The 26,901-nt window shown below is 38.4% G+C and overlaps 2 protein-coding genes across 2 annotated transcripts in view; one reads left to right on the top strand and one right to left on the bottom strand.

The window, feature by feature from the left end:
* Positions 1-2,872: 2,872 nt before the first annotated feature.
* Positions 2,873-7,273, top strand: LOC146453718 (uromodulin-like). Its single transcript, XM_085096370.1, has 4 exons — positions 2,873-3,468; positions 3,626-3,743; positions 4,430-4,567; positions 4,882-7,273. Exons 1-4 carry the CDS (start codon positions 3,097-3,099, stop codon positions 5,250-5,252), a joined length of 999 nt encoding a protein of 332 aa, XP_084952496.1. The 5' UTR covers positions 2,873-3,096; the 3' UTR covers positions 5,253-7,273.
* Positions 7,274-10,002: 2,729 nt separating this feature from the next.
* Positions 10,003-26,901, bottom strand: part of LOC146453717 (cilia- and flagella-associated protein 70-like) — a 44,262-nt gene continuing 27,363 nt past the window's right edge. The window contains exons 20-31 of the mRNA XM_085096272.1: positions 26,561-26,602; positions 25,399-25,479; positions 23,246-23,298; positions 22,677-22,792; positions 21,416-21,640; positions 19,276-19,598; positions 17,796-17,948; positions 16,501-16,662; positions 15,808-15,897; positions 13,667-13,768; positions 11,918-11,965; positions 10,003-10,633 (exon numbers count right to left, since the gene is read on the bottom strand). Coding sequence (XP_084952398.1) covers positions 10,550-10,633; positions 11,918-11,965; positions 13,667-13,768; positions 15,808-15,897; positions 16,501-16,662; positions 17,796-17,948; positions 19,276-19,598; positions 21,416-21,640; positions 22,677-22,792; positions 23,246-23,298; positions 25,399-25,479; positions 26,561-26,602 — 1,479 coding nt within the window. The 3' untranslated portion in view covers positions 10,003-10,549. The remainder of the gene's footprint in view (positions 10,634-11,917; positions 11,966-13,666; positions 13,769-15,807; positions 15,898-16,500; positions 16,663-17,795; positions 17,949-19,275; positions 19,599-21,415; positions 21,641-22,676; positions 22,793-23,245; positions 23,299-25,398; positions 25,480-26,560; positions 26,603-26,901) is intronic.

Below are 26,901 nucleotides of genomic sequence, written 5' to 3'. Positions count from 1 at the left end.
TATATAACCCTCCTTCTAACTACAATCTATTGCGTTACTATTGTATGGTGACATCTGATCATGCGTTTTATTGTCACGATACAATAGTAACGCAATAGATTGCATTCGAGCTGAACAGCAATAAAATAAAAACAAATAAAATAGAATTTCAAATTAAGAAAACAGCCGCCTTGCATAGGGAAAGGAATCTTTATTTATTTCATTTCGAAAGTAATGCACTTTTCTCTGAAATAACAGACGACATGGAGGAGTTCAACAAAATCAGTTTATTAACAACAGAATTACGAAATGAGTATAAGACTAATTAAGAGGCAACGTAACGGTAAAAATACTTGTTTGATAGTTTAGAGAACAACAACAAAAACTGCATTTTGACAGGAATGCTAAGCCTTTTGAACAAATCAGTACTTTTCCTAGCAGCCCACATTTTGATTACCTTGAGCTATTCGCGGGTTGCTATTGTCGTTACTATTAATTCACGCACTGTACCATAATGTAAACAAAACTTTAACCACGGTTATCATTATCATTTAAAAAATCTTCGATTATAATGTGTGTATAAATATATATATTAAATCACGGTATATTTCTGTTACGTCTCTATTTGAAACCAAAACTGGCAACTGCTTAAAAAGAAATAAAGCGAAAACCAAGCAAATACTTCAAAACATAAGACTGCTGATACCAAAGGTAAGCTATTTACTTGCTCGAACTTGAGGTCCTTAAAGATTGTGAGTCAATGTACAGAAGACCAAGAGAAAAATACGATACATCCCAGGGTGGCCCTTTTATAAATCCATCTAATGGGTTTTGGGTTTACGGTCTACTGTACCGTTATTCAACAGGAATTATGTTCTAAGCATCACCTTATCCATCTCCTCGCGTGGCGAATTCTCACGAAAGGCAATTTTCGCGCGCGATCACGTGGCTCACTAGCTTTTTTATGACTAAGAACAATTAAGTTCGAACTGCTTCAACAGCATTCAACATTTTCGAGAGCAAAGGAAATGTTGTATGGATGTTAAACGAAAGTTGAAACCGATTCAAATTTGATTCAACACGCTTTCAACAAGCCTTCAACATTTTTAATGCTTTCTACTAAGTTGGAGTACCCCCACGAAAGCTTTCCACTTTGCGACCTCCTGGCTAGACTTTGGCCTAACAAAAGAAATTCCAGCTCGTGGATTCGACTTGTTGCTACAGTCTTGCACAACAGCGGCAAGGAGGCATCTTTCCGTGATCAGAACTTTCAAGCGCCGAACAGAAAAAAAAATCTCCCTTTTTTCAACCTGTAGAGCTGTCAATTCCTTTGTGCTCAAAAATTTTTGATGATAAGATGACGTCAAAGGCGATCTCGACCCAATTCTCCACGTCTTGGCCGGGCATTTTTTGTTTCAGTAATAGCGGACATAAACTCGAGGAAAACACGGCTCAGAAAATCGGACTTTTTGCTGGAATTTTGATGTCAAATTTGGCGTACGTAATAACTATTCCTCAAACTTTCTAAAAACGGAAAAAAAAGACAAAGCCTAAATTTCATCGCAGTAGCACTTAAAAAGCTAAAAAATAAAAGAGCATCCGGAGCTACATGCTGTCGGCCGTCGATAATACCAGGAACATGGAACATTCCGGAACATTTCGGAACACGAAAAAAAAAATTAAGATACACAAAAAAAAAGGAAATAAAATAAAAAATAAAGGAAAACTGAAAGAAATTCATATAAAAATAAGTACGGGACGCAGTAGGTGGGACAGTAGGATAAATGGGGTGTTGTAACTGACCACACTGAATGAAGGCGCAAGTACTTTCCCGCCATTCGCAGCACATGTTTATCGTTCGCTGGGCCAGAAATGGATCAGTTCCAGCTCGACTGACCAAAAAATCAATTTTCTGATGTTAGGAGTGGAACTAAACCCCCCCCCCCCCGGCCCCCGGGCTCCCCGCGTCTTCCCCCAGGGCCTGACGTTCCGTACTTGTACTCCTTTGTTGCTCGCTAGGGACTAAAGTTCGGGAGCTTGGACCCGTTTCTCGAACGAAAGCCAAGAAAACCTCTCTGGCCTTCCATGCTACTTTCAATGGATTTTACCTTAAAAACAAAACAGGAAACTTTGTTCATATGAAAAATAGTTATAAGCGTAGAGAACAGCTTTGTAAACTTCACGGCCCTGTTGTTCAAGGTGTGAATAACGCTATCCACCGGATAAATCACTATCCAGTGGATAGCATGGTTTGTTTTGTTAGCACTTATCCAATTTTGTAAACGTTGGAAATAAGCAAACGAGAAAAACATTAGGGCACCGCATACTAATAAGGAGGAGGTCTTATCGGCTTTTAAAACCACTGCACTTGATGTTTTACCGACCATTTGATAGGTCATGGGCTTATGAATTATTAACGAGTTTTAACTTAAAGCAGAAACCTGACATCTTGCGGGGACACTCACGCAATATTTGAAAAAGATACTTCAAATATCGTTTACTGTTTTCAAAATCCTGTTTCAATATCTAGCCTTCCAAAGCGGTATTTTTGTAGGCTAACACAGGTTAACTGGTTCTTATTTTTTAGCGAAATCTTTAAGTCGCGGTATTTTTTTTTTTGTTTTAAACAAGTCCCTATTCCGTATTTCCATTTGTCTTTCCGAATTTGCAAGGTGGTTCTATTTTGCTCTCAGTACGACAGTTTTCTTCCTTTTGCGATTATTTGTTTGATGTCGTCTTTACTACCAAGCTTTGATGATCATTAACACCGTCGCATGAGATTTTAAAATGGTGAGCACAGCAGAGTGAGCAGACTGGAAAAACCCCTTTGGTGGGGTTTTAACTTCCTTTATTTTCACAATTTATAAACCAAACGAGTTCCTTCCTATTAGCTCTTGCAGAGATAATAAGTAGGCATGGTTTTATTTACACACGGTGTGTCACAATAAACAAGCAATACAAATATCCAAAGCTCTGAAAATATAGTTTTTGCAGGACATCAATTATTTAACATGGCTTCCGTAGTTGGTTTGCTTTATACTACAAACATTTATCTGGTGGTGTTCAGTATTGTTCCTCCTGCAAAAAGCAGACTTCATCAATTACTCGTGAAGTGCCATGGTGGAGTCTGCGGTGCTGCAAAATCGTCCTAGTACGATTTACCTGTTTATCATTTTACATGAACTCCTTTTAAATGCCACGGTTTTTGCTGTTGATCATGAAGAAAATTCTCGATCTGCTAAGTTCGCAACGCGGATAAACGAGCGACTTCCAGGTCATGTCGCGAAACAGTTTGCGTCACCCAGTTTAATGTCCTGCAGCCATTCATGTCTGAGAACCTCTTGGTGTACTTCCACGAACTTTAAGCAGTCGTTGAAGCAAGGCGAAAAAGGAACTTGTGAACTTAACAAGCGCGAGAATGCACCCGACATCAACGAAGACAATGAGCTTGTTGATCAACCAGGCGTTAGTTTTTCAGTATTTCTCAAGGTGAGTTCTTCACGTTGACTTATCTGTACCTAGAATTCTTTGGCCAGTGGTTGAAAGAAAGGAGGCTTTAGTTTCGTTGATGATTCAGTGTATTCAAATGTAGTTGTTAATAACATGGACATTACCATAAAAGAAAAAAAATGCCTTTTTATCACAGGGATGTCAGATAGCTGGCTGCCGCAACGGAGGGTCTTGCTTGTTCGACAAGAAGAAGGAAACTTTTTCCTGTTCGTGCAAACTGCCTTGGAGTGGCAAAAAATGTGACGTTAAAATGGGTAAGGCATTCTCTTTGTTCTTGAAATCGATATTTTCCTAGGTTGTAATCCACAATAATTAAACTGGTATAAGGACTACGATTGAAATCACAAATTGTAAGAAAGAAACTAAGGTTAAAATCCTGGCGGTATGCAGGATGCTTGTCACACTAATGAAATAGCCGCGGAGGTTTATGGCCTTAATTCAAATGAAAGCTACCGAAAAATTGACATCCTAATATCTAGAAGACCGGCAATACAACAGTTCCTTACAAAATGCTGCTTGGCTTTTGTTGCTTATTTTCGCAAAGCGGAACGTGGACATTTTGCTTTACAGCATTCTGGGAGCAATTGTGATCAAAGTTCAAGGGTTCGGAAGAAAGACTTAACGAGGATTTTTTTTTTAACGATTGATTGCATGTTACCATTGGAAAGAAGGTTACAAAAAACGTTTTAAATAAACAAGTAAAAAGGGGGGCCGCGGATCCCTTGCTTTCCCCTCCCCAACCCCGCTAAATCCGTTTCTGCATGACTATCTTCTACCTCACAGTGTGATAGGGGCACCTTACTACTAAAAGTCTAGTTTAATTTAGTCTAGGAACAAGTTTTCATTTGTTTTTCTCAGATCACCGTTCAGGTTTTCAAAGACACCATTTGTGTAAATTAGCACACGCAATAACATGATTAACTCTTTACTGACTTTTTAGACATCGATGAATGCATTCAGGGATCTCATAACTGCCTCCCAAGCCTTGCTAGCTGCATAAACACTGTAGGATCATACAGCTGTTCTTGTAACCCTGGATACGTGGGGGATGGAAAAAAAAGCTGCAAGCAGCCTGAAGGCAAGGCACTCTCGATTTCTTTACATCATAAAATATAATGGACCATTACTAATAACGAGTAATACTCTACAGTTACTTGAAGATAGCTGCTCTCTATCCCCTGCAGAGCTAATCCATCCATCCATCCATCCATCCGTCCGTCCGTCCGTCCGTCCGTCCGTCCGTCCGTTCGTTCGTTCGTTCGTTCGTTCGTTCATTCATTTATTCGTTCGCTCGCTCGTTCGCTCGCTCTCTTGCTCGCTTGTTCGTTCACCCGTTCGTTCATTCCTTCCTTCATTCAGTAGTGACTCTAGTGATTATCTCCTTTGCCACAGAATGCCAAAACTACACGTCCCTGGACAGTGCTGACAGAAAGGTGACGTACATCAACAGAACTGTTGACTTGCAGAGTGACGATGGACTTAGTCCTGGCTGGTTTCGATTTGAAGGCGCAGCAGGAACAAGGATGGCTTCAAGATGTCCATACGAAAAACGTTGTAGCGCTCGCTTTCCTGGTTGGTTGAAAGGAGGACATCCCAGTTTTGAGGATGGACAAAGAAAGAGAAAGGTCTGCTTTCGCGGGAACATCACTTGTTGTCTCTTTCCCACTACCATCAAAGTTAGGAACTGTAGCTCGTTCTATGTGTATTACTTCAATGGTGTCCCTAAAAGAAAGTTTAAATTCCGCTACTGTGGCAGTGATTAAACACGTGAACATTCCAATCTTGAGAAAGTGAAATGTCCATTCATTAGAATTAAACCATTAATTAGTCTGGAACTCATTACCCTTAGACTTCCGGAATTTGCCCAAGTTTACTTTTCAAAGGAAACTAAAAACAAGGGCCATGGAAATTCTCTTAGAAAATAACGACTACTTTGAAATTATCAATGTAATGCCATAACGCTAGTATTGTACATTTTTTCACTTTTTCTTTAAATGTACTTATCTTTACTATGTCAGTTATATTTCATATTTTACATCCTTCCATAATCCTTAATATTGTTGTTACTTTGTGCTATTTTTACAGCTAGTGTTTTCATTTAATTTCAATTTAATTTACCACGATATTTGTTATTCGTTTGTCTTGTTCCCCAGCCTCGATTAGCTAGAAGTGTAACGTTATTATGCCACGCATTCGTCACGTGACTTGAAACAGCCTATCAGGTTTATTAAACTCCATGTGCTCGATTATTCTTCTTGAAAGCCGCTGAAGTCAAAATGGCTATCTTTCATTAAAGTCTGATTCCTACTACCTTTCTCTGAGTATTCTCGAGTGGAATCGCAACGGGAAGAATTAACTTTTGTTCAAATTTATTTGCTTGTGATGTAATAAAGTTTTGTTGTTGGCATTGAAACGATCCTGCCAGAAAATAATCAGCGAGTTTAAGTTCGTTTGAACTGGGATAAGTATACCAATTTTAACATTTTGTAGGAATCGAAAGAAAATGAAATGAGATATTATGTTTTAAACCTGGCCCCAGTTGTTCAAAGAGCGGATAACTTTATCCACTGGATAAGTCACTATCCAGCGGAGCAGATGTACTCCAACCAATGCTTTTGGCAAGTTTTTCACACAATCCCATTCTTGAATTTGACTTATGCTTCTCCTCTATCTACAAATTATAGGGCTGTCGGGAAAATCTTGCACACATTTCACCTGCCAGATAGCGACCTATCCAGCGGATAAAGTTATCCGCTCTTTGAACAACTGGGGCCTGGTAAATAAAAGATAGAGGTCTTTTTTTTTCAGTCAGTATGCAGGATAGCTATGGCATGCAGGGTAGTTTTCACACGAGTCTCCTGTAGCTTAGTGGAAGAGCATCCGAACAATTTATTTGGTGGGGGAGGCGCAAACTAGCGAAACAGATACGCTGCATACGAAGTTGGGTTCCAGAATGTCAATGTTCATTCATTTAATTTTCTGTACAAACGTGTGACCTGTCACGGTGTTCTGTTTTAAATTTTTGCTTGGTCTTTGATTATATTTTTGCCGTTTCTTCCCTGCTTAATGAGGAAAAGTGATTTCAGATCTGATCAATTTTTCCAAAAGTAGTGTAATGTTACTGCATTTGCGAGGTCTTGAGAATTACCATGTCTTTAGATATGCTGTAAATTGCATCTTCTTTATACTATTCCAAAGCTGTTAAGAATGTCAAAACAAGAAATGTAAATAATTAGTTCAAGTAGGAAAATATTGGCTGTTAATATCCCATGCCATGTAATTAAGTAACCACTAGTGGCCGTTATTCTTCTTTTCTTTCCTTTCACCTATCAGTTGCCTGGTCTTTCAAAGACAGCATTTTGTAAGATACTTTCACTAAAGAACATTTAGATTATCACTGATAAGGCCATCATCGTAATAAGTTGTATTACTATAATTGCAATGTTGTATGATTATCTCTTGATTATGAACTTAACATCAGATAAGTAAAAATAAAACAACATAAAAAACAGATGTAGTTTGTAAATTGAACAGCAAGTTTCCGGTATAGCTTACACACAGTTTGAATTTGGGGCTCCAAAAAGTGACTTGGTTTGGTATCCCTTAGGGTGCTAAAATCTAAAATGACTTCCATCAGAGGTATGGTGGTACCTTTTAGGGTATTGAGCCGAAAAATACGAGAGGAAGTAAGTGTCAGTCAACTGATTTGGTACCGCTTAGGGGTAAAAAATTGTTCGGACCTCGGGCACAAAACAGGATTCTGGTACCTTTTAGCGGTACTTTTCAAAATTTCCGACGATCACCCCTGTCACTTTTATATGGGAGTCCCCTTTCCCCTTTCCCCCTCCCACCCCCTTCCCTGGGTGGAGTCCACGAAAACGAACTCTAAGAACGTCTAAATTGAGCGAAACTGTACTGAAAGATTTTTGAAAATTCCGCTATTGAGCCCGGTACACACTGACGACATAACGAGATAGCTGTATCGTTGTTCAAACTTGTGGCATAAAACATCGACATGTCGCTAGTGTGGATTTCTTTTTTTTCGCGGAAGTACATGGACCTAAATTTCCCTTTTTTTACTAACAAAAAAATCCCTTGCAAAAAAACTTGTGCAAATCTGACTGTGATGTAGCACGACTTTATCCCCCTAAATTTGAATGTGCTGTAGTGCAGGTTATACACAATCAAAGATTACATAAACAAATGCAATTTCCAGATGTAATTGAACTTAGGCACGATCAATTCAATGGTTATACAGGTAAAATCCGAACGGTTTTCAATTGAGTAATTCCACGTTTGATTCAGTGATTGGTTAACAAAACTCGCGCCTTTTTCAACCAATGAGAAGCAAACAAAAGCAATCGTGACGTGATCGGTCGCGTTTTCCCGCGCTTGGCGCCGGTTGCTCCTATTTGGGAAGTAAAAGAACCAATGAGAACGTAATGAAACCTGACTGTAACCTGCCTGTATGCCAGCACGTGGTCGGCTTAGTACGAAATTTTCTGAAAGGTTTCTGAGTGAATGAGACCACAACACTGTATCACAGTAAGAAGTCAACCGAATTTGCCGAGTGGGAAAGAAGTCAGAGCGAACTCGAACAATTTTACCGGGAGTAATCAACACTGATATTCTTATTCTGGCTCTCCGGTGACTGTTGGAAGCGCTAGCAGCAAACAAAAGAAAACTACAGCATAGCCACAATAGCACGTCATCCCCCGGAGATCCAGGAGCAGATAGTCAGTGAAATGGGTGAATTTTCACCCCCCCCCCCCGCCCCCTTTTCTGAGCCCCATTCTTTCTTTCTTTTTTTTTTTCTTATCCCTCAAATATTTAAATAATATTTGATTTGTCTGATTTCTCTGATTGATGTGGAGAATGTGCATAAGCACTTACTTAGAAGAAGTCAAAATAAAGCTTGCAGAAACTCCACTGGTTAAACCTAAAACTAATCTGCCACCCGGCGAGCGACGATCTCTCAAGGAGCTTATTAACAACAAAGAAATTATTCTCAAAAAAGCAGAAGAAAGGCACAACAACCGTCGTTATGAACAGAGAAACCAAAATCAATGAGGGACAGAAGCAATTGGACGATAGAAATAACTATCAGCCACTAGACAAACCAATGGTTAGAGACACATCCCAGAGAGTTAAACACCTCATTAATGCCCTTCACCAAGCAGGGTTCATAGAAAAAATGACGGTTGAATGGTTTCACCAACACCAAATCTGCCTCGAATCCCAGTGTTTTATACCGTCTCAAAAATTCACAAACCGACATTAGTTGGAAGACCTATCATATCTTGGTATGATGGCCTAACAGAACGCCTACCATCATTCGTAGACAAACTACTTCAGCCAATAGCACAATACAGGGCTCGTATCTAAAAGATACGACACATTTCATAACGTTTATTGAAAGCACTAGGGTGCCTAGAAACGCTTTTCTAGTCTCAATGGATGTCACTAGCCTTTACACGAATATGCCACAGGAGGAAGGAATCACTATAGTATGCAACGTATACAACTTTCATGCCAATAACCCTCCTATAGCTACAAATTTCCTCAGAGAAATGCTCAGCCTTATACTGAAGGAGAACTCCTTCCAATTTAACGGAAAAGACTATCTCCAAACAAACGGAACTGCCATGAGCACTAAAATGGCAGTAGCTTTTGCCAACATCTTTATTGCATCTGTAGAAAAGGAGATCTTAAGGCAGAGCGTCACCAAACCACTAACGTGGAAAAGGTTCACTGACGATGTATTTTGCTTGTGGGATACAAACAAAGAGGAAATAGAACATTTCATTGAGCAAGCAAATTCGTACCACCCTACCATAAAGTTTACCGTTGAAGTCTCACAATTAAAAACAACATTCTTGGATACAACAGTCTATAAGGGAGAGAGATTCGAGAAAAAATTGATTCTCGACGTGTGCCCAAATTACAATTGAAAGCTACTGAAACATTTCAGTACACAAACTACAACAGTTGCCACCCAGCAGGCGTCAAAAAAGGCTTCGTTAAAGGAGAAGCTCTTACCCTTCTTGAGGGCAAACTCTTCTTAAGTAGTATTTGAGGAAAACATTAAAAACTTTAAAACACGCCTGGCATCGAGAGGTTATCCAAAGACATGCTTGTAAAAGCAAAACTATAAAGGCTTTTATCAACACAATGGGCACACAGCGGGAGTCGTGCAGGTCTGTCAACCCCATTTCAACATGCTCGAATGCAACAAGGCACCAAAAGCTATTTACTATCTCGACAAGAAATTAGTCGTCCCGGTTTAGAAATCAGCAAATGAATTTACAAATCTAAAATAATATAATTGGCATTTGCGTTCGCCTAAAATTCGAAAATGTTAATTATTTCTCGGAAATCAATCATGCTGATGCACAGACCTCAAACACCTCAACCAGGCTTTGGTTCTGTTACATTATTACAAAAATTCACCCCCCATTTCAAAATCCTGGATCTGCGTCTGCCCCCGCCGCTAGGCCAATCAAAACTCTGGAATTACGTTATCCAATGGTCTACCATTTTATTAATCTGTTATTTACATCCTTTCCTTGTGAACCAATTAGGGTTGACTAAACGGAAGAGATAAGAGAAGTGGGTAATGTACAATTAACTAAAAGGAAAATTTCTTTTACAAAACCAATAAAATTGTGCAATTTATCAATTGCAACATTAGTCTGACTTAGCGTTAGCTCACAAGAAAAACAGATCAGATAAAACATAAACAAAAACAAAAATACAGACAAAATTGGCCTAAGTTACAATACACGGCAACAAGATTATCTACCACTAAAATGTCCGAAAATGCACTATTATAATACAAAACATTTGAATACGTAAAAAAATGGAACGGTACACGAACTCTTCCAAAACAGACCTCATCAAAAACAAAGTTCGAAAGTCCTTTTCAAGTACAACAAATTTTTACCGACACACGCATCCCAAAATGTGCTTTTGCATGTAACTTTTACGACCATGTGCGTGCAAAGACCTTTAAGTATGGTCAGTGGAAACTGGAGTCCTTTTAGATACAACTGACTGCAGATCACGCCACCATGGGATTTCCGAAGCCCACTCTTTGCTGGGTTTGGTGAATCTCGGAGAGCAGGTTCTCGTCTTCTAGATTTAACTGTGAAAGAAAAGATCAAAAAGAGTAACAGGTCATGAATGAACGAACGAACGAACGAATGAATATGAATGAATGAATGAATGAAGGAAGGAAGGAAGGAAGGAAGGAAGGAAGGAAGGAAGGAAGGAAGGAAGGAAGGAAGGAAGGAAGGAAGAAAGGAAGGAAGGAAGGAAGGAAGGAAGAAAGGAAGGAAGGAAGGAAGGAAGGAAGGAAGGAAGGAATGAATGAATGAATGAATGAATGAAATAAACAAACAAATCATAAAAAAACGTATTTCTCAGCAGCAATCTGTTGATTGGCTATTTTAAAACCATATTTATAACTTTTTCACTGATCAATCACGTGTCAGAAATTTCTCAGCCCGAATAATAGCACTTTTTCACTACATGTTGAAAGTAAATCGCATTACGTTTAATCTGCTTTATAAAACCGGACGCACCACATGTCCTTTTCAATCATTTAGGAAACCACAGCCAATCATGACTCGCTTGCATGCGTTTGATTTGCACGTGGTGAGAGCACTCATCTCCCACGAATAACACCCGGGTTCGATTCCCTGACTAGCTCTCATTTGTGGGTTGAGTTTGTTGTTGATTCTCGTCCTTGCCCCAAGAGGTTTTTCTCTAGGTACTCCGGTTTTCCCCTCTCCTCAAAAACCAACATTTCTAAATTCCAATTCGATCTGGAAAGTGTCCCTAATTAGCCCTCTGCGCTGAATAGATTGCTACTTAGAGCGGTTTTCAATTGAGTGTCGAAAGCAATTTCGCGTTAGCTTTGGTTTTGCATTGCTACGCTCTGTGGCTAGTTAACAAAACTCGTGTCACTTTCTCAACCAATGGGAGTCCAAACCAAAACCAATCGTGTTTTCGCCGCACGCGTTTTCCCCTATTAGCGCCAGTTACATGTATTTGCTTCAAATTCTGATTGGCTCGTTGTGTTGTTTACATCTGTTGCGATAGGCCAAAGTAATTACTTTGGTTTTGGTTTTACGACACTCAATTGGAAACCGCTCTAAGTAGAGTAATTTATTTATTCAATAATCTAAGTAAATTGCTTCGGATCTCAGTAATTGGTATAACAAGACTCGCGAAATTAGGAAACCAAAATCAATAGATGGCCTATTTTCGGACATATGACATATCCCTTGAATATAAAGTGAACGTTTCGTAAGGACGTTCACTTTAGATGAAATGTGTGCTTCAATGTTTGAAAGAAAAACAGATGAAGCGAAAATCAAAATGAAAGTAAGAACAACCACAAAGTCATTTCCAAGCTGCTTCCTACCTTGAGGGCATACTTGTAGGATTGTTCTGCTTCCAGTTGTCGACCAGTCTGTGGTAAGAGATGATTAAACGGTCACATGTTTTAATAATAAATAATAACAATTTTTATTGGGGATATCTGCTTTAGGCCAGTCTGTGGTAAGAGATGATTAAACGGTCACATGTCTTAATAATAAATAATAACAATCTTTATTGGGGATATCTACTTTACCCGAAAGTGCTTAAAACAAGGGTCCAATAACTAAATTACAAATAATAATACTAATACATAAGATATACCAGAAAAAAAAAACTACATGTAAAACCAAAAAACAACATGTTAAATATATTACAAATCTATAAGAAAATAGTGTAATTAACAGTAACCTGCCCTCTAAATTCTTAAAGGAAACCTCCACTGTTGAAATAAATTAACGTCAAATTGTTGAAACTACAATCTCATTTTACATTTTGTTGGAAAACATGGAAATAATATTTCTGTGTCGGACAAAACAGGATTTGATCATCGCTCATTTTCGCTTTTAAATTTCCAGGGCGCCGCCATGTTGGATTTCATGTTGTTTAGAATTAAGACGTTTACAACAATGTAACGCCAAAGTTTGTTTGTCAGAGTGGAGGTTCCCTTTAAGTATATATTACAAACTAGTATATAAAAATGTCAGATTCTTACTTTGCGGATGGCCATTTTAAATTTGTCAAGTGACTTAAACTCCCTTAGTGACTTATCTAAATCATTTCACTCATCTGCAGCAAAACTTGATGAGGTCCGAAGACCCCAGTCCCTATTTGAGATAGCCTTACGTACATTATCCTTAGACCTGGCATGTTATGCAGACAGGGACAGAGATGATTGTTCCTTATTAAACATTATGAGGACGATGGCCAGGTTAATCGTAAAACATTTAGAGCAATACATTGCGACTACAGCTAGTAACTCCATTATTGCCTGGAATTCTGGTCATTTTAATAGTGACCAACAAGATTCATTCAACAGGCTTAAAATATACCATCACATTTAATCCATTGCGCATATGCCACACATTGACATTCAAATCCTAGCAGTATGCAGGATATTAGTCCCATTAACCTAGTTTAAAGGCTCCTACAAGTCTCCTGTAGCTCAGTGGTAGAGAATCCGTTCTAGTAATCGGAAGGTCATGGGTTCGACTGTGGTTCTTTCTGTATTTTTAACCCTCATTTCAGTGCGACGCGTCAGTGCGACGCGCCTTATCGTGGCCACCCAACGAACTTCAAGCATAAATTTCTTTCAGGCTTTCTTTTCGCAACTGCTTAAGATGCGTACTAACTGCGAGGATCTTTCTTCTATTTGATCTTTCATCCGCAGTTCAAATATATGTTTCATATATTTACATTTATTTGAACTTTTTTTTACAAGTTAGCCAATCAGGAAATCTTCCTCATTGCTCATAAATACAAAACGACATGTTTTCAAATATTCGTTGTTGCGTCACTTGCCTGTTGGACTTTGCAAAACAGGCAAGTGACGCAACAACGAAGATCGAATTGTTATCTGCATGGACATATTAATATACATCTAGTAGCATAATTAAGTTTTTAGATAATTTTATAAATAATATTAACATTGATCTCAGGTTTATAGTAGCTTTAGGGATTTACTGTATTACTTCACAGGTTTAACCTATCTCTATTTTTTTCGTTTTTAAGTCAAAGTTACAGTCTCCACAGTTAGCGATTTTTTAACCGCATAAGGTTGTTGTTGTCCTCTTACCTCCAAACAGACGAGGGACAGGTAAGACCACACCTCAGGGTCCTTGTTATTTAATATATTTGCTTCAGATAAAGCGTCCTCAGCTTCAGCCAAATCTCCAAGCTACAAAAGTACAGAACAGCGATCAATTTCTAGTTTCTCTTTATGGTATAGCTAAGACAAACAGGCAAGAGGGTGACAAGAATAGAGTAATTGGTCAACAAAAGGAATTGATACCAACACAATTTTGCATACACTTCGATTCAAATTATCTGCGTGTTTCTTTGGTTTCAAGAATAGGTCTTACTACAATCCAGCCGGCAGTAAAAAGGTATGCAAATGAGGCAAAAAGGTCAATACAACGTAGATTGACAACTTTCTCGCTGATATGTCAGACCGCCGATAGCTGTAATATGAGCTATTGCGAACTTGACCACATCAACCCTTAAAGTGTATATGACACAAAATCTTTTATTAGCTTATTAGGAAGAGCTTTCAAAATGATGAAGAATGGCATTTATTTTATTGCGATAGCATTCTTGGTTGGCGAGTTATTCAAGATTTAGGCTTATGCAAATTAGACAACTTGTGACGTCACAAGACTGACACAAAATGAAGGGAAATCACAAAAAATGGAATATCTCTTAAGCCTTTTTCTGTATGGAACTGACACTTTGTAGAGTTGTTATACTCATCACAAAGTTTCATGATATGATCCACTATGACATTTCCATGGCAACACAATGGGCTCCAGGCCCTCACCATCCAAAGGATAAAATCAGAGTTTCCCTTCCCAAGAAGCGCTTTGTGCTCTTGATGTTTATTCAGTGGGTGTGAGGGAGTATGGACATTACGCAACACAAGTATAAGAAATTCTGTTTGACTGTGGAGCAATAAATAAGGCATTTGTCATTTTGGGAAGGTAGAGGTCTGGTAACGAGTACGTTGCTATGGTGACATCATAGCCACTATCACAATGTGTAGTTTTGTCAGCGCATCAACCCTGCAAAATTTCAACCCTGAAGATGTAGTATTTGCGTAGATATTCCAAATTTTGTGATTTCCCTTCATTTTGTGTCAGTCTTGTGACGTCACAAGTTGTCTAATTTGCATAAGCCTAAATCTTGAATAACTCGGCAACCAAGAATGCTATTGCAATAAAATAAATGCCATTCTTCATCATTTTGAAAGCTCTTCCTAATAAGCTAATAAAAGATTTTGTGTCATATACACTTTCCCTTTCCGACTCTACTCTCAGTATTTACGTCTCGAAAAACTTTACTCCACGTTGTCTTGTTTCGCCCAGGCCCCGGTTGTTCAAATAATGGATAACTTTATCCACCAGTTAAATCGCTATCCAGCGGGTAAAATGTATTGGTTGGAGTACATTTTATCCGCTGGATAGAATTATCCGCTCTTTGAACAACGGGGACCTGGTGTACAAATTGGTACCAGCGACATACTGCTTGAGGTAACCCTGCCGTACTAGCATATCATCGGGGGGGGGGGGGGGGGGAAGGAGTAGCAATTCTCCTATTTAGTCATTGCTTCATAAACTGGTTTAAGCTCGGGGCATTTGGGCCACTGAGTCTCGAAGTACAGTAAAAAGCCGCATATGAGAATCTGCATGTTTCCAAGTTAGCCTCAAAAGGTTCTTATTTAATTGTTTACGGGGAACCTAGGCTATATTTGGTTCTTATTTTCTTGAGGAAATGCCAAGCTATAATGGAACATCGTAACTGTTATAATGGAATACAGTCTAATACAGTGTGAAACTCAAGACTTAGTTGATATTGGTGTACAGTAGTACTGTCATTACCTCACTAAAAAGAAGCAATTGTTTGTGGAGTTACAGTTGTGTATAGTATCTACTTATATGTATCTGATAGGAAATTGGAAGGGATTTGGCTTATTATCATTGTCCATCAGAGTTTGTTTTATTTGATTCACGAATTCTAAGTTTTAAATGAATTCTATAAATAAGAAAATAAGAACCTGTTCCAAATTTTAGGTTAAAACAGGTTCTTATGTAAAGGGGGTCTAAACTGAGATCTTAAAAAATTAGGTTCTTATATGTGCGGTTTTTACTGTTCCACTTTATATATTTATCAAGCCAGAATATAAAGTAAAACAAAAGAAAACGTTATTGTTAGACAACTTACCCTGTAACACGAAATTCCGACTCCAAGCCACGAGACGCAGGAAGGCGACCGAATACAGGCCTTCAGGAATGTTGTCTTCGCTTTATCAAACTACAACGGAAAACACACATGCGCAAAGGAGATAAGTACTACAACGAGTTTAAAACAATAATACTGTGAATGCTCATACTTGACCTTGGAATCTTTAACAATAACTCTTGTCTCAAGGTCTACTAATTTTTGTGAAGCATTGAAGCTTTTGACTGTTTCTCACAGTCTTCTTCAGCAAATACTGTCTTCAGTGTTGTCACGTGAAAACAAGTGGTCCAAAACATGACTAAATATACACTGAAGACAGTAATTATTTTAGTAACAACATAAGTAGACTTTGAGTTATTCATACAAAAGTTTAAAACAGTTTTTCGATGATTCATTGGCAAAGATATAAGCTCGACCAAACCGATCGTGTTGTCGGCTTTTTCGCACTGTTGTAGTTCTTGTCAGTGTTCTTTTGACTTTGCTTTTCTTGGTTCAAAAGAAAAGAGACGGTCGATTTATTGTAAACGAACGTGCTTATTTATCAAATAGTGATACCTCAAAATTCAGAGGTGAAGAAAAATTTGCGGAAACAACTTTTTGCGTGAAAAATAATTCCTGCAACCACAAAACTTAGAACCAGCAATATTTTAACGTTATACGTAACAGTAAACTCACCTCTCCCTTCTCAAGGTAGATCGAAGCCAGCCTAAGATAGATTGCATGCATATCTGAGGCTTCGGTCGTATAAACCAGCGTTCTCTCATAGCAGTCCTGGGCCTCCTCGGTTCTGCTTGTCAAGTAGTAGAGATGTCCCATCAAACCCCACGCGTCAGGGTTCTGTTAAACAAAATTTGGACGTTCATAGGAATTATATAAAAGGTTTTGTGTAATAAGATGTGGTTAAAGGAAGAAAGTATAGAGAGGAATATTTGTCTTCCACAACAACAACAACAACAACAACAACAACAACAATTTATTTATTTACAGATTCAGATTATATAAAGGGCTTGTCCCGCAAATAGCCAGTGCCACAAAGCTAGTCGAGGCGGGACAAGACGAGCACGAGAACATAATGGAAAAAAAAATTACAGTAAATTACAAACATGCTGGAAAACGGGAAACTTAACTTTACATAATAACGCAGATTTAGATGAGGCTAGGCATCAAAATTAAAGTAAATTATATGTAATTTTTTATTATCATTAATATTACAATAGAATAGAGATGAAAAGGGAAAAGGAGAATCAGATTATACTGGCAAAGAGAAGAACATGGATTATCAGTTTTTCCTTTGGTCAATTATCGTTTCCACTTCAATATAGTCACTGGTTTAAAATGATTCTGAAAATTAAGGCGCTGTTGACATTGCGCAGCGCTATTTTTCTTGCAACTTGAAACAAAAAGGTGATAAAAGCACTGCGGGACAATTGTTGAATCTACGTTACGTGTTTTAACGTACCTCGCAATAGAGAGATTTAGAACGGCAAACGTGAGAATTTAGTACACAGATGAGAATAGTGCAAAATAATTCTGACATTTGATGCTGACTCAGATCTACTCGATTTTACTGAGAAAATGAAAACAGCGAGCGGCAAATGTAGGATAAACATCGTCCTTTCTAACGTTTCAAACCATTTAATCTCACAGTCCTAGACACAGATCAGGCGATATGAGGAAAAAGAATACTTCCCACCCCTAGCCCTTTCTCCGGCCCAACAAACCGAAAGCTAACAAAACGGAAGTCATTTCGGTCAATAACTGAATTTTCACTGACCATTCGAACAAATTTTTCGGCAATGAAGCGACAAAAACCAGTTCATTCAGAAATATGTTTTTAAACCGCAAACCTAGTGCGTAGCCAAGAAATAAAATTCCGTGATCTTCCCTGAATTTGACACTTGGAAATAGGATGGAACACTCTTCCTCGTGTTTGATAAATAAAAAACAGAACATTCTTGGAGTGGACCTACCTCATGTTTTAGCACGATGGCTTGTTTGAGATTCTCCTCTGCTTCTATAAAATTCTTCTGCTGGATTTTCAGTCTTCCCAGAAGAACGAAGTAGTCGGCCCCAGGTTCCCCGTTAGATGCCACCAGCTCGTGGGCTAATGCTCCGTCTGTTAGCTTGTAACGAAAACAAAATAGATAGCACTTTAAATTCTGTGCTACAGGAAGCTTTCAATTTAAAGCTATCAAAGGCTCCTGTGAACCAACTCGTGAATGCAGAAGCGAATAGTAGTCAAATTACTGCGGACCGCGAAAGAAAAATTGATGGTTTGCATGTAACGTCATGGCGGCCATGTTGGTGGACAGGAACAATAAGATTTTTCTCCTCTGGGAGTTAACTACCATTTTCATGCAAACTGTGAACACATTTTCTCTTGTTTTGTCCACCAACATGGCGGCGATGCAAACCACCAATAAGCGAATGAGCACGGAACACCCTCAGACGTTTTTCTATCGTATTTTCTGTCTCCATTTTGCGCGAAATCCCTGTTGACTTGGACGACAATCTCGATCTGCTTGAGTCTTTCAACACAGTGCTTTTCTTACCAAAATAAAAACGAAGGAAGACTATGTATTGGTCGAGTATTCTTTAGCCTATTTCTTTTAATTTCTCCAAAAAAAGTATTTTTATTATTGAAGGAGGAGTGCATATTAAGCGAGCCGTGAGAGTATGCCATGTTTTGCTGAAAGTTTACGACCCATCGACCGAGTGAGTGACATTTTCCCACATAACGATAACTTGTTCATTGCGCATGCGCGCATTCACGAGTTAAAAACCAGTTTGTCATGGAAAAGTTACAAATCTGTGAAAAAATGGCGAAGTATCGCCGTTCAAATGAAATTTATTGAGCACTTCTTCCTGTAGTAATTCAATTCAATTCAATTCAATTTTATTTGCACTTATTACAACCAGTACAGTTTGTTATGCTGTAAAAGAATGTTCAAACTTTGAATCGTGTGACCATTCAAGCAAGATCGGTGCAGCAGTTCTTTTCTCCTGTATACTAAGTCTGCGGATGAAGTTTCTCAACTATAAGTGTCACCATTGAAATAAAAGCTACTGAGCCGTACTTTCCTTGAGATACTATCAATGATACTGTACAGAGCACTTTTAACTTTTAATATTGTTGTTAAAATCTAAAAAAGAAAAAGTAATAATAATAATAATAATAATAATAATAATAATAATAATAATAATAATAATAATAATAATTTATTTATATAGCGCGCGAATCATAAACAGATGCTCTTGCGCGCTTTACAATAAAGATATCCTAAATAAATATAATTTAAAATTACAATGGCAAGGTCAATGGCTAAAATACAATTTAGCCAACCGACGAAGTCAAATTAAATTGCAATTAAAACGTTCGAGCTGTGCATTACTGTCGGGGCCTCTTACTCTTCCCGACAAGAATAAAATTAAGACTTCGTTTAAATTTACCTGTAAAGCGTTCACCTCCAGTAAGAAATTCGCCGTTTGCAAGAAAATACTGGCGTTTGGCTTGACCCCCGCTGGCTTCTCCTTCGGCAGTACCGTGTGCTCAGGTTCCTGGGTCGGCGATTGACGGTGTGAACTAGAGGGACTGGGCACACGTGAACTCGGCTTGGACGCCACGTGAGTAGAGGACTGGGTTGGGGGCTTGGACACAGGCTTCCCAACAGGTGTGGCTGAGCTAATCACGACTGAGGGAGGGAGGGCTACTGAAGGCTCTGCGGGTGCATCGCCAGTAGGTGGTGCTGTTTCGTCATGCCCTACATCATCGACTAATGAAATGGTGAGATGTTAAAGGGGCAGTGTCACCTGTTTTAGTGTCACTTAGAATGGCGAAAAAGGATTTGTATCGATGGAAAGGATTAAATAATGGTTCGATTTTGTTAAAAATAACCTTACAAGTGCACAGATACTAGTATTACTCATTTCTGTCTGCGGATAACTAGGATGGAAATGGATTGCAACTTGAAAAAATTGGCCAATTGTTTTTCAAGTTCTCCTTGTGTGTATTTCGGAGAAATCTTTTATTATTCCTCAAAAACGTCATTTCATATTTTCCCCCTGGTGGTCTAGCAACGATTTCACGTTAAAGAAGGGGTTCTTTGTCAAATATTTGAGCACTTTTGGCCAAAATACTGCAAAATCTTCGTGACAGTGCCCCTTTGTGGATATCGCCGAATGGTGTAAATAAAACTAGACTAGTTCACACTTTCACTTGTCAGCAGTCAAATCAGCATTACACTGTAAAAAGTCTTGTCCAACTTATTATTTCATTTTCAAAAAATAAAAGGAAATCGTGCTACGGATAGGTAATTTAAACAGAAAGAGCCTAAAGACCTCAAACTGCCGCCCTTCTGTTACATCATAGTTACTTGAGGGGCTGGTTAGGAAACCTTGCCACAAAAACAATGGTGCTGCAATTTATGTTGGAAGGGCCGCGACCCTGCACAATCCTTTGTTATAACGTTCACACCACAGTTAAATATCTTAACAAAAACGTTTCGATTAGTCAATTGCTCTTACACATTCCAAATTCTATTGTTGTTTGTGCAGGGTCAAGGCCAAAAAGGCAAACAAAAACATAAAACAAAGAAGTTTGTCAGGTTTCATAACCATTGCCTTTAATTAACTATGGTTGCATAAAGCTAGAACGAGTATTGCAACTCCCCATTGTATGGGAAAGTCTAATGCAGCTTTATTTCCAGCATTTTGTTAGATTTCCTTGATTGTTCGCTGCCGCCTAAAATTCAATTTTTTTTTTCCAATAGACAACTTCTCTATGTTTTCATGTATTCCTCTGACAAACTTCATGATATTCTTAGCACTGATTCTCAAGAAAATGACACATTTCTTTGAAGGTCAAAAAATAGTCAGACTCAATTTTTTGGTCAATTGTGCATGCGTTGGTATCAACTGAGTTCTAACGGCGGAGGTGGAAAATGTACAATGCAGTTTGATTTCTTTGGACGTAACTTCCTCTGAAACGTAGATATTACAGAAACGTCCCCAAACTACAGACTAACTAAGTGATCTTAGAAAGAAAATAGCACATTTGTAATCCACATCTTAGGAAAAAAAAATCAACAATTGTTTTATGGGCCCCACGTTTGTTTTCCTCAGTCGTCCAGAGCGCTGACACGCGTTGTCGACTTTCACCGCAGAGAGTGCGCAAAAAAACCATCTTAAGGGCGATTTACACGGTACGATTTTGTCGCATACGACAAGCTTACGAAAGGCCGACAACACGAATTGTTTCGTGTAAATCAAACCTACAACTCTCTTACGACTGTCGTGTACGTCATAAAAGATGTGTTTTAAAATCCTACGACAATCGTAGGTACAGGCAATGTTGAATGACGAGAGTTGTGTGCGACTTTTTCCATGACGCGAGCAGCGTGCGCTCTAGAAATCGCATGCAACAGTCGTAAGCAAAAGTTGTACCGTCTAAATCGGCCCGTTAAGCCACCTTCAATCGGGCATGAACAACCCGCCAAAAAGAATAGAAACAACAGCGCCAACAAGGACATCAACATAATTCATTGTATGTATCATAATCGAAACTTGCCCTCACATAAACAATGAAACTTACCGTGAACTTCCGGTAATCTCGAAGCCTCTGACGCGCCAGTTCCAGGAACACCCTCACCAACAGGTTCCTCAGCACCAGGCTCCGAAACAGCCCCGTCAACCTCGGCTGGTATGTCAGCGGGTTCTGCGAGCTCAGTAGAGGACGGCGTAGCTACGTTTAAGCGGTTGGCTTCAAGGAACGCACGCTCGGCTCCAATGTCGTTTTGTATGCTGTCATAATACAACCCTGGAAATAAGGACATTTTTTTATTTAACACGTGTGTGAGTAAAGAACATACAGTTTGTGTGTAACAAGAGACATTGATGTTTTCTGACGCAACCGCGACTCTCCCATACATAGCTTTGGTTTTATCAACAAACAGAATTGGTAAGGTAATTTGACCAACGTAAAGATATTCGAGTGCTGGCACTCGAATATCTTTACGGTGTCTAAATTACCTTCTCAAACTCATCAATAATTCATGAAGAGAAAAGAAAGCAAATCACTACCGTGAAGGAGGTTTGGAAATGTGATCTTAATTATCATAAAATTTTGCGAACTTTCGCTTCGAATTTCTCCAAGAATTATCAATAGCTTGACAAGCTATATCAAACACTCGAAAGAGGGTTTCGTCCTATATCCAAACACCTCGAAGTTGGTTAAAAAACACTCGGCTGCGCCTCATTTTTCCAACCTACTTCTCGGTGTTTGGAAATCGGAGGAAACACTCTTCCTCGTGTTTGATATATTACTTATCAACTCTGTTGATAAAACCAAACATTCATTTCCACTCACCTTCTCCCCTACACAGCAACACAATTTCTTTAGAAACTTATCCTCTTGACTCATGCATATGTCTAGACGAGAGAGTCGCTGATGTGTTGAAAACATATATAAGGAAGGAAACCTATAGTCAATAAGCCCCCGGCTTCTATATAGGCTTCCTAGCCTTTGACACATTTAATCTTGTAAATAGTTTGGTTGGAATATTGTGTATCATCTTTAATGTATTTATGTTGTATTTTTTCGGTTAATGGCAAAATAAATAAATTGAATGAAAAACATCATAGTCAGTTGTTACAACAGGCACTACAAAGGGGTCCTCTGAATACTAACCATTGAGCTGAACGGGCTACCCTACCGAAAAAAAGTTTACTTACCTTACCTTACAAAGGGCTTTCTTTTTTTACATTAATATGCTTAGCAGAAAACCAAGATGATGATGATGATGATTAATTTTTTAGCTATTATTTTTTTTTTGTTTGCTTGGTGTAATATTTACCTAACAAGGTCCATGAGATAACACTCTTGCTTTCCGCACAGGTGGCGGCTTCAAAGAATGTCTCAGCTTCCTCATATCTCTCAGTCATCAGCGCCATGCAGCCATACATCAGAAGACTACGGAGAGAATGCCGAATAGTCAATAAAGTCAGCATCTATCCAATAATAAATAAACAGAGAAGGAAGGAAGGAAGGAAGGAAGGTGGAAAGGAAGGTGTGAGGGAGGGAGAGAAGAAGGAAGGAAGGAAGAAAGGGAGGGAGGGGGGGAGGGATTAAGAAAGGAAGGAAGGGAGGGAGGAAGAGATGAAGGAAGGTGGAAAGAAAGGAAGGAAGGAAGGTAGGGATGAAGGAAGGAAGGAAGGAAGGAAGGAAGGAAGGAAGGAAGGAAGGAAGGAAGGAAGGAAGGAAGGAAGGAAGGAAGGAAGGAAGGAAGGAAGGAAGGAAGGAAGGAAGAAAGAGAGGGAGGGAGGGAGGGAGGAAGGAAGGACGGACTGTTATCGATTTTCTTTATTCTCTTTATTCTAGCATGTTTTAAAGAGAACTTGGATTTTAATCTGGTTCATAACCTACCCTGGTACATGTTTCTGAGCGATCGCTATAGTCTCCTTAAAACATTCTTCAGCCTACAATGAGAGAGTAAGAGAAAAGGCAAACGTTTACCAAGACATATTTTACTCGCTAAAATAAAGGAACATTAATAGGCAGAACTACGTTCTTATGGGGAAAGTTTTTTTGTTTAAACAGAATCAGTTTTGCATTGAACAGATGTTCTGTGTATTTTGTTCTTTTTAATGAAAACGCAATTATTATTAATACTTTAAATATTCAGAAACTGGTCATAAAGCCAAAACGAAGTCTATTATAAGCGTCGTCTTCTCAGTTTTCAACACTTCAGGCCATCTTTTTATTGTTGTTTTAATTGGTTTAGTTTACTACAAAATAATTTAAGAACGAGAGGAAAGAAATCAACTCAATTCTTGAAAGAAATAACTCGTGATCTGTTCTAGCATATTTTGGAGACAAAAAATGCGAGAACTTGAATAACGTTAGCCTAACATTTTTCAAGTTTCAATCCATTCCGACCTTCTATGTCTCTGGCCAGAGACACTAATCGACAGTTTTATTGCACTGTCGTGAAAATTAATAACAAAAGTGGACAATTATTATTTTGTTTGTTTCTGTTGACAGACAAGCATTTTGGGTTTTGAAATGACGTCGAATTCGCGTGATTCTTCCCCTTTACAGTCAATCCAGGTCACGCGTGAACAGTATTTCCAAGAATGAAATGAACATTTGAATTTCTCTTTGTAATGTCCGACGTGTGAATGGAATGTTGGACATTTCTCTGGAAATCGTTCCGAAAAAGACGCATCAACTGAAAAAAAGGTTCAAAATACTTGGGAAACAATTGTTATTCTTGAAATATTCAATTTTGCAATGTAAAGAAAAATTCATAGCTTTATACCGTCAATAAGTTAGGGAAATTTATACGGGAGCTCTGAAATCTCGTTGGCGATTTTCAAAACTGACATGTAGATTTCAAAACTCCGTTCAAATTTCAAAAATATCGTTCACGCATGACCTGGGTTGACTGTGAGTCTTTAGATGCTTTCCATAAGTCAGACCTGACCAGCCAGACCAGTTGATTCCCAAACGGAAGGCAATAATATGAAGAACTGAATACCGTAAAAACCCGCGTAAAAGAACCTTCATTTTTTAAAGTCTGGCAAAATAGGTACAGTAAAAACCCGCGTGTAAGAACCTACTTTTTTAGAGTTTGGCAAAACAGGTTCTTATATTTTGGGGTACTTACTGGCGTTTTAGGCTAAGTAGGTTCTTAATTAGGTTCTTAATTTTTACGGAGTAGAAAATACTGTAGTATAATATATGGTTTGTTCTTCATTATAAACTGTTACAGTATTTTATAGAATAAATGCTTATAATCAATTGCAACCGAATTGTTTTATAACAACAGTTCACATTTAACATACATTGTGCATTTTTAGTTTCACTGTGCAATTTTTTGATCTCTAAAGACAACCTTTTTGGTAAAATTTTATAAATAAAATAGTTTAACCCCGCATATAAGAACCTGTTGGAAATTTTTTTGGCTAAACAGGTTCTTATATTTTGGGGTATTAAAGTAGCAAATTTCTGCCAGGAGGTTCTTAATTTTCTAGGTTCTTAAACGCGGGTTTTTACTGTATTGTATTTTTGGGTAGTTATTGGCAATTTAGGGTTAGTAGGAATTTCTATGAAGGTGATACTGTAGTTGTTGATTACCAGAAAAATAAATAAATAAATAAATAAATATACAGTTGTTATTCACAACAGTTACTGTACTTTATGTAAACCCTTTTTGTTGTAGAAATTAATACTTTTATTTGTAATTACAGTTTGGTATTTTCTTGTAATATAAATTCGCAATCTCAAAGTCAAACTCCTTGGTTAAAATGTTTTCACAATTTAACTCTTGCCCACATAAAGAACCTGCTTGATCTTGCTTGGCTAAGCAGGTTCTTATATTTTTGGGTATTAAAATGGCAAATATTTGCCAGCAGGTTCTTAAACCACTAGATTCTTACACGCGGGTTTTTACTGTATATGCGCTTTCTTCAGATTCTTTCAAAATGGCGCACACCGTTTTCGGACGGCCCTTCAAAACTGGCGAATTCAATTTACAGACCAGTTCTGACAAATGGGAAGCGCTCTAAATTTCTTACCTTTCCGTGGTCACCAATAAGTAAACAAAATGCGCCGTAATCAAACCAGTGATCAGGATCGTTCTTGTTACGAGACAGACGCTAATTAAACAAAGAAAACAGCCTGGTGAACAATAAAATTTGAGAACACAGTTCACGGTGAAAACCCGTTAAAACAAGCAATAACATACTACAAAAATTAAAGTCGTTCGGATTAACGAAATTTTGAAACAAGTAACTCACTACAACTCAGTTTTAACTTCGCCAGGGGCACAATAAAGGGTCGGGTGAGCGAGGAGGGTTGTAAGAGGTTTGGAATATAACTAAAATTTATTTAGTTATTTATTTATTTATTTATTTATTTATTCACCACGACATACAAACATAGAAAGTTACAATGAATAATAGACTAGGATTGTACATAAGTTTAGAGTAAATAATAATAGTAAAAGAAGAAGTAAGAAGTGGCGAGGAGACCTCAAGAAACCCCCGGGCTTGTACTGAGAGGTCTCCTCGGAGATATGTTAGGACTTAAAGACCAGTAAAGACATTGTATCGAAATGCCGTTTACACCGAGGATTTTTTACGTGATTTTTTTGTGGCGATTGCAAGTGTGATTGCAAATACTTGTGTCAACTATCGGCGATTTTCATTGTGATTTCACAGCGTTTTGATTGATTGATTGTTGACTGATTTTAATAATTTGAGGTGAGAGCGCGTGTTATGTCACCATAAAGGCAACCTTAAGCACCACCCCCCCCCCCCAGGGAATTTTAACTCACGTTGTGATCAACATCACATGTGACCTATTCAATAGTAAAAAAACCGGAGCTTAAATCAACTCCCCCCCCCCCCCCAACCCACTCCCTACTTATCGCCACCGGTCCACAAAATGAGCTCAGATTTTCGTCAGCGCGATAGGGAGTCAATTGGAATGCGATCCGGATTAATGTGTGTCTTAACTTAAGAAATGCGTGAACAACCAGACAGAGTCAAAGCCATTAATTTTATTATAATTATTATGTACATCGGTATACGGGAAACTCACTTTGCAAGAGATTTCATGAGATCTATAACTAAGTAATGAGCTAATGAGCGTGCCCTGAAATAGCAGCACTCACTTTAAAAGAATGATTATGAAGCAAATTGAACGTAACAGAAATTAGCAAGGAAGAATTAATACCTCTTGATAGTACTGGGCAGCCAGCTCAAAATTCTGGTTCACCTGCGGAGGAAATAACGTGTAAGCCAACTTACAACGCTCCGGTTCACATGGGAAACAGTAAACCAATCAGATTGTTGATACCTGCAGTGCTACCCTATTGCCAGTACATAAGCAGGAACCTTACAAAAGGGAGCGTAAGCAACGACGACTCTGCACGTGCATTACACTTTTTGGTAAAATTTCTCTGCCGTCACTGCACGGCTAGGACGTGAAAAAATAAAAAAAAAACACACGACGGCGACGGACACGAGAACGTCAAAAGCTTTAATGAGCCAAACAATCGCTGTGCTTAATACAAA

This window comes from Pavona decussata, unplaced genomic scaffold (assembly GCF_977016875.1).
Source record: "Pavona decussata unplaced genomic scaffold, jaPavDecu1.1 SCAFFOLD_324, whole genome shotgun sequence".
Taxonomy (NCBI): domain Eukaryota; kingdom Metazoa; phylum Cnidaria; class Anthozoa; order Scleractinia; family Agariciidae; genus Pavona; species Pavona decussata.
This window is presented reverse-complemented; position numbering and strand designations above follow the sequence as displayed.

Excerpts from the sequence above, each read along its gene's own strand:
- LOC146453718 (XM_085096370.1), top strand. The coding sequence starts at position 3,097 with ATGGTGGAGTCTGCGGTGCTGCAAAATCGTCCTAGTACGATTTACCTG. Across the intron at positions 3,469-3,625 it reads GTTTTTCAGTATTTCTCAAG|GGATGTCAGATAGCTGGCTG; the intron begins GTGAGTTCTTCA and ends TTTTTATCACAG. Across the intron at positions 4,568-4,881 it reads AAGCTGCAAGCAGCCTGAAG|AATGCCAAAACTACACGTCC; the intron begins GCAAGGCACTCT and ends CCTTTGCCACAG.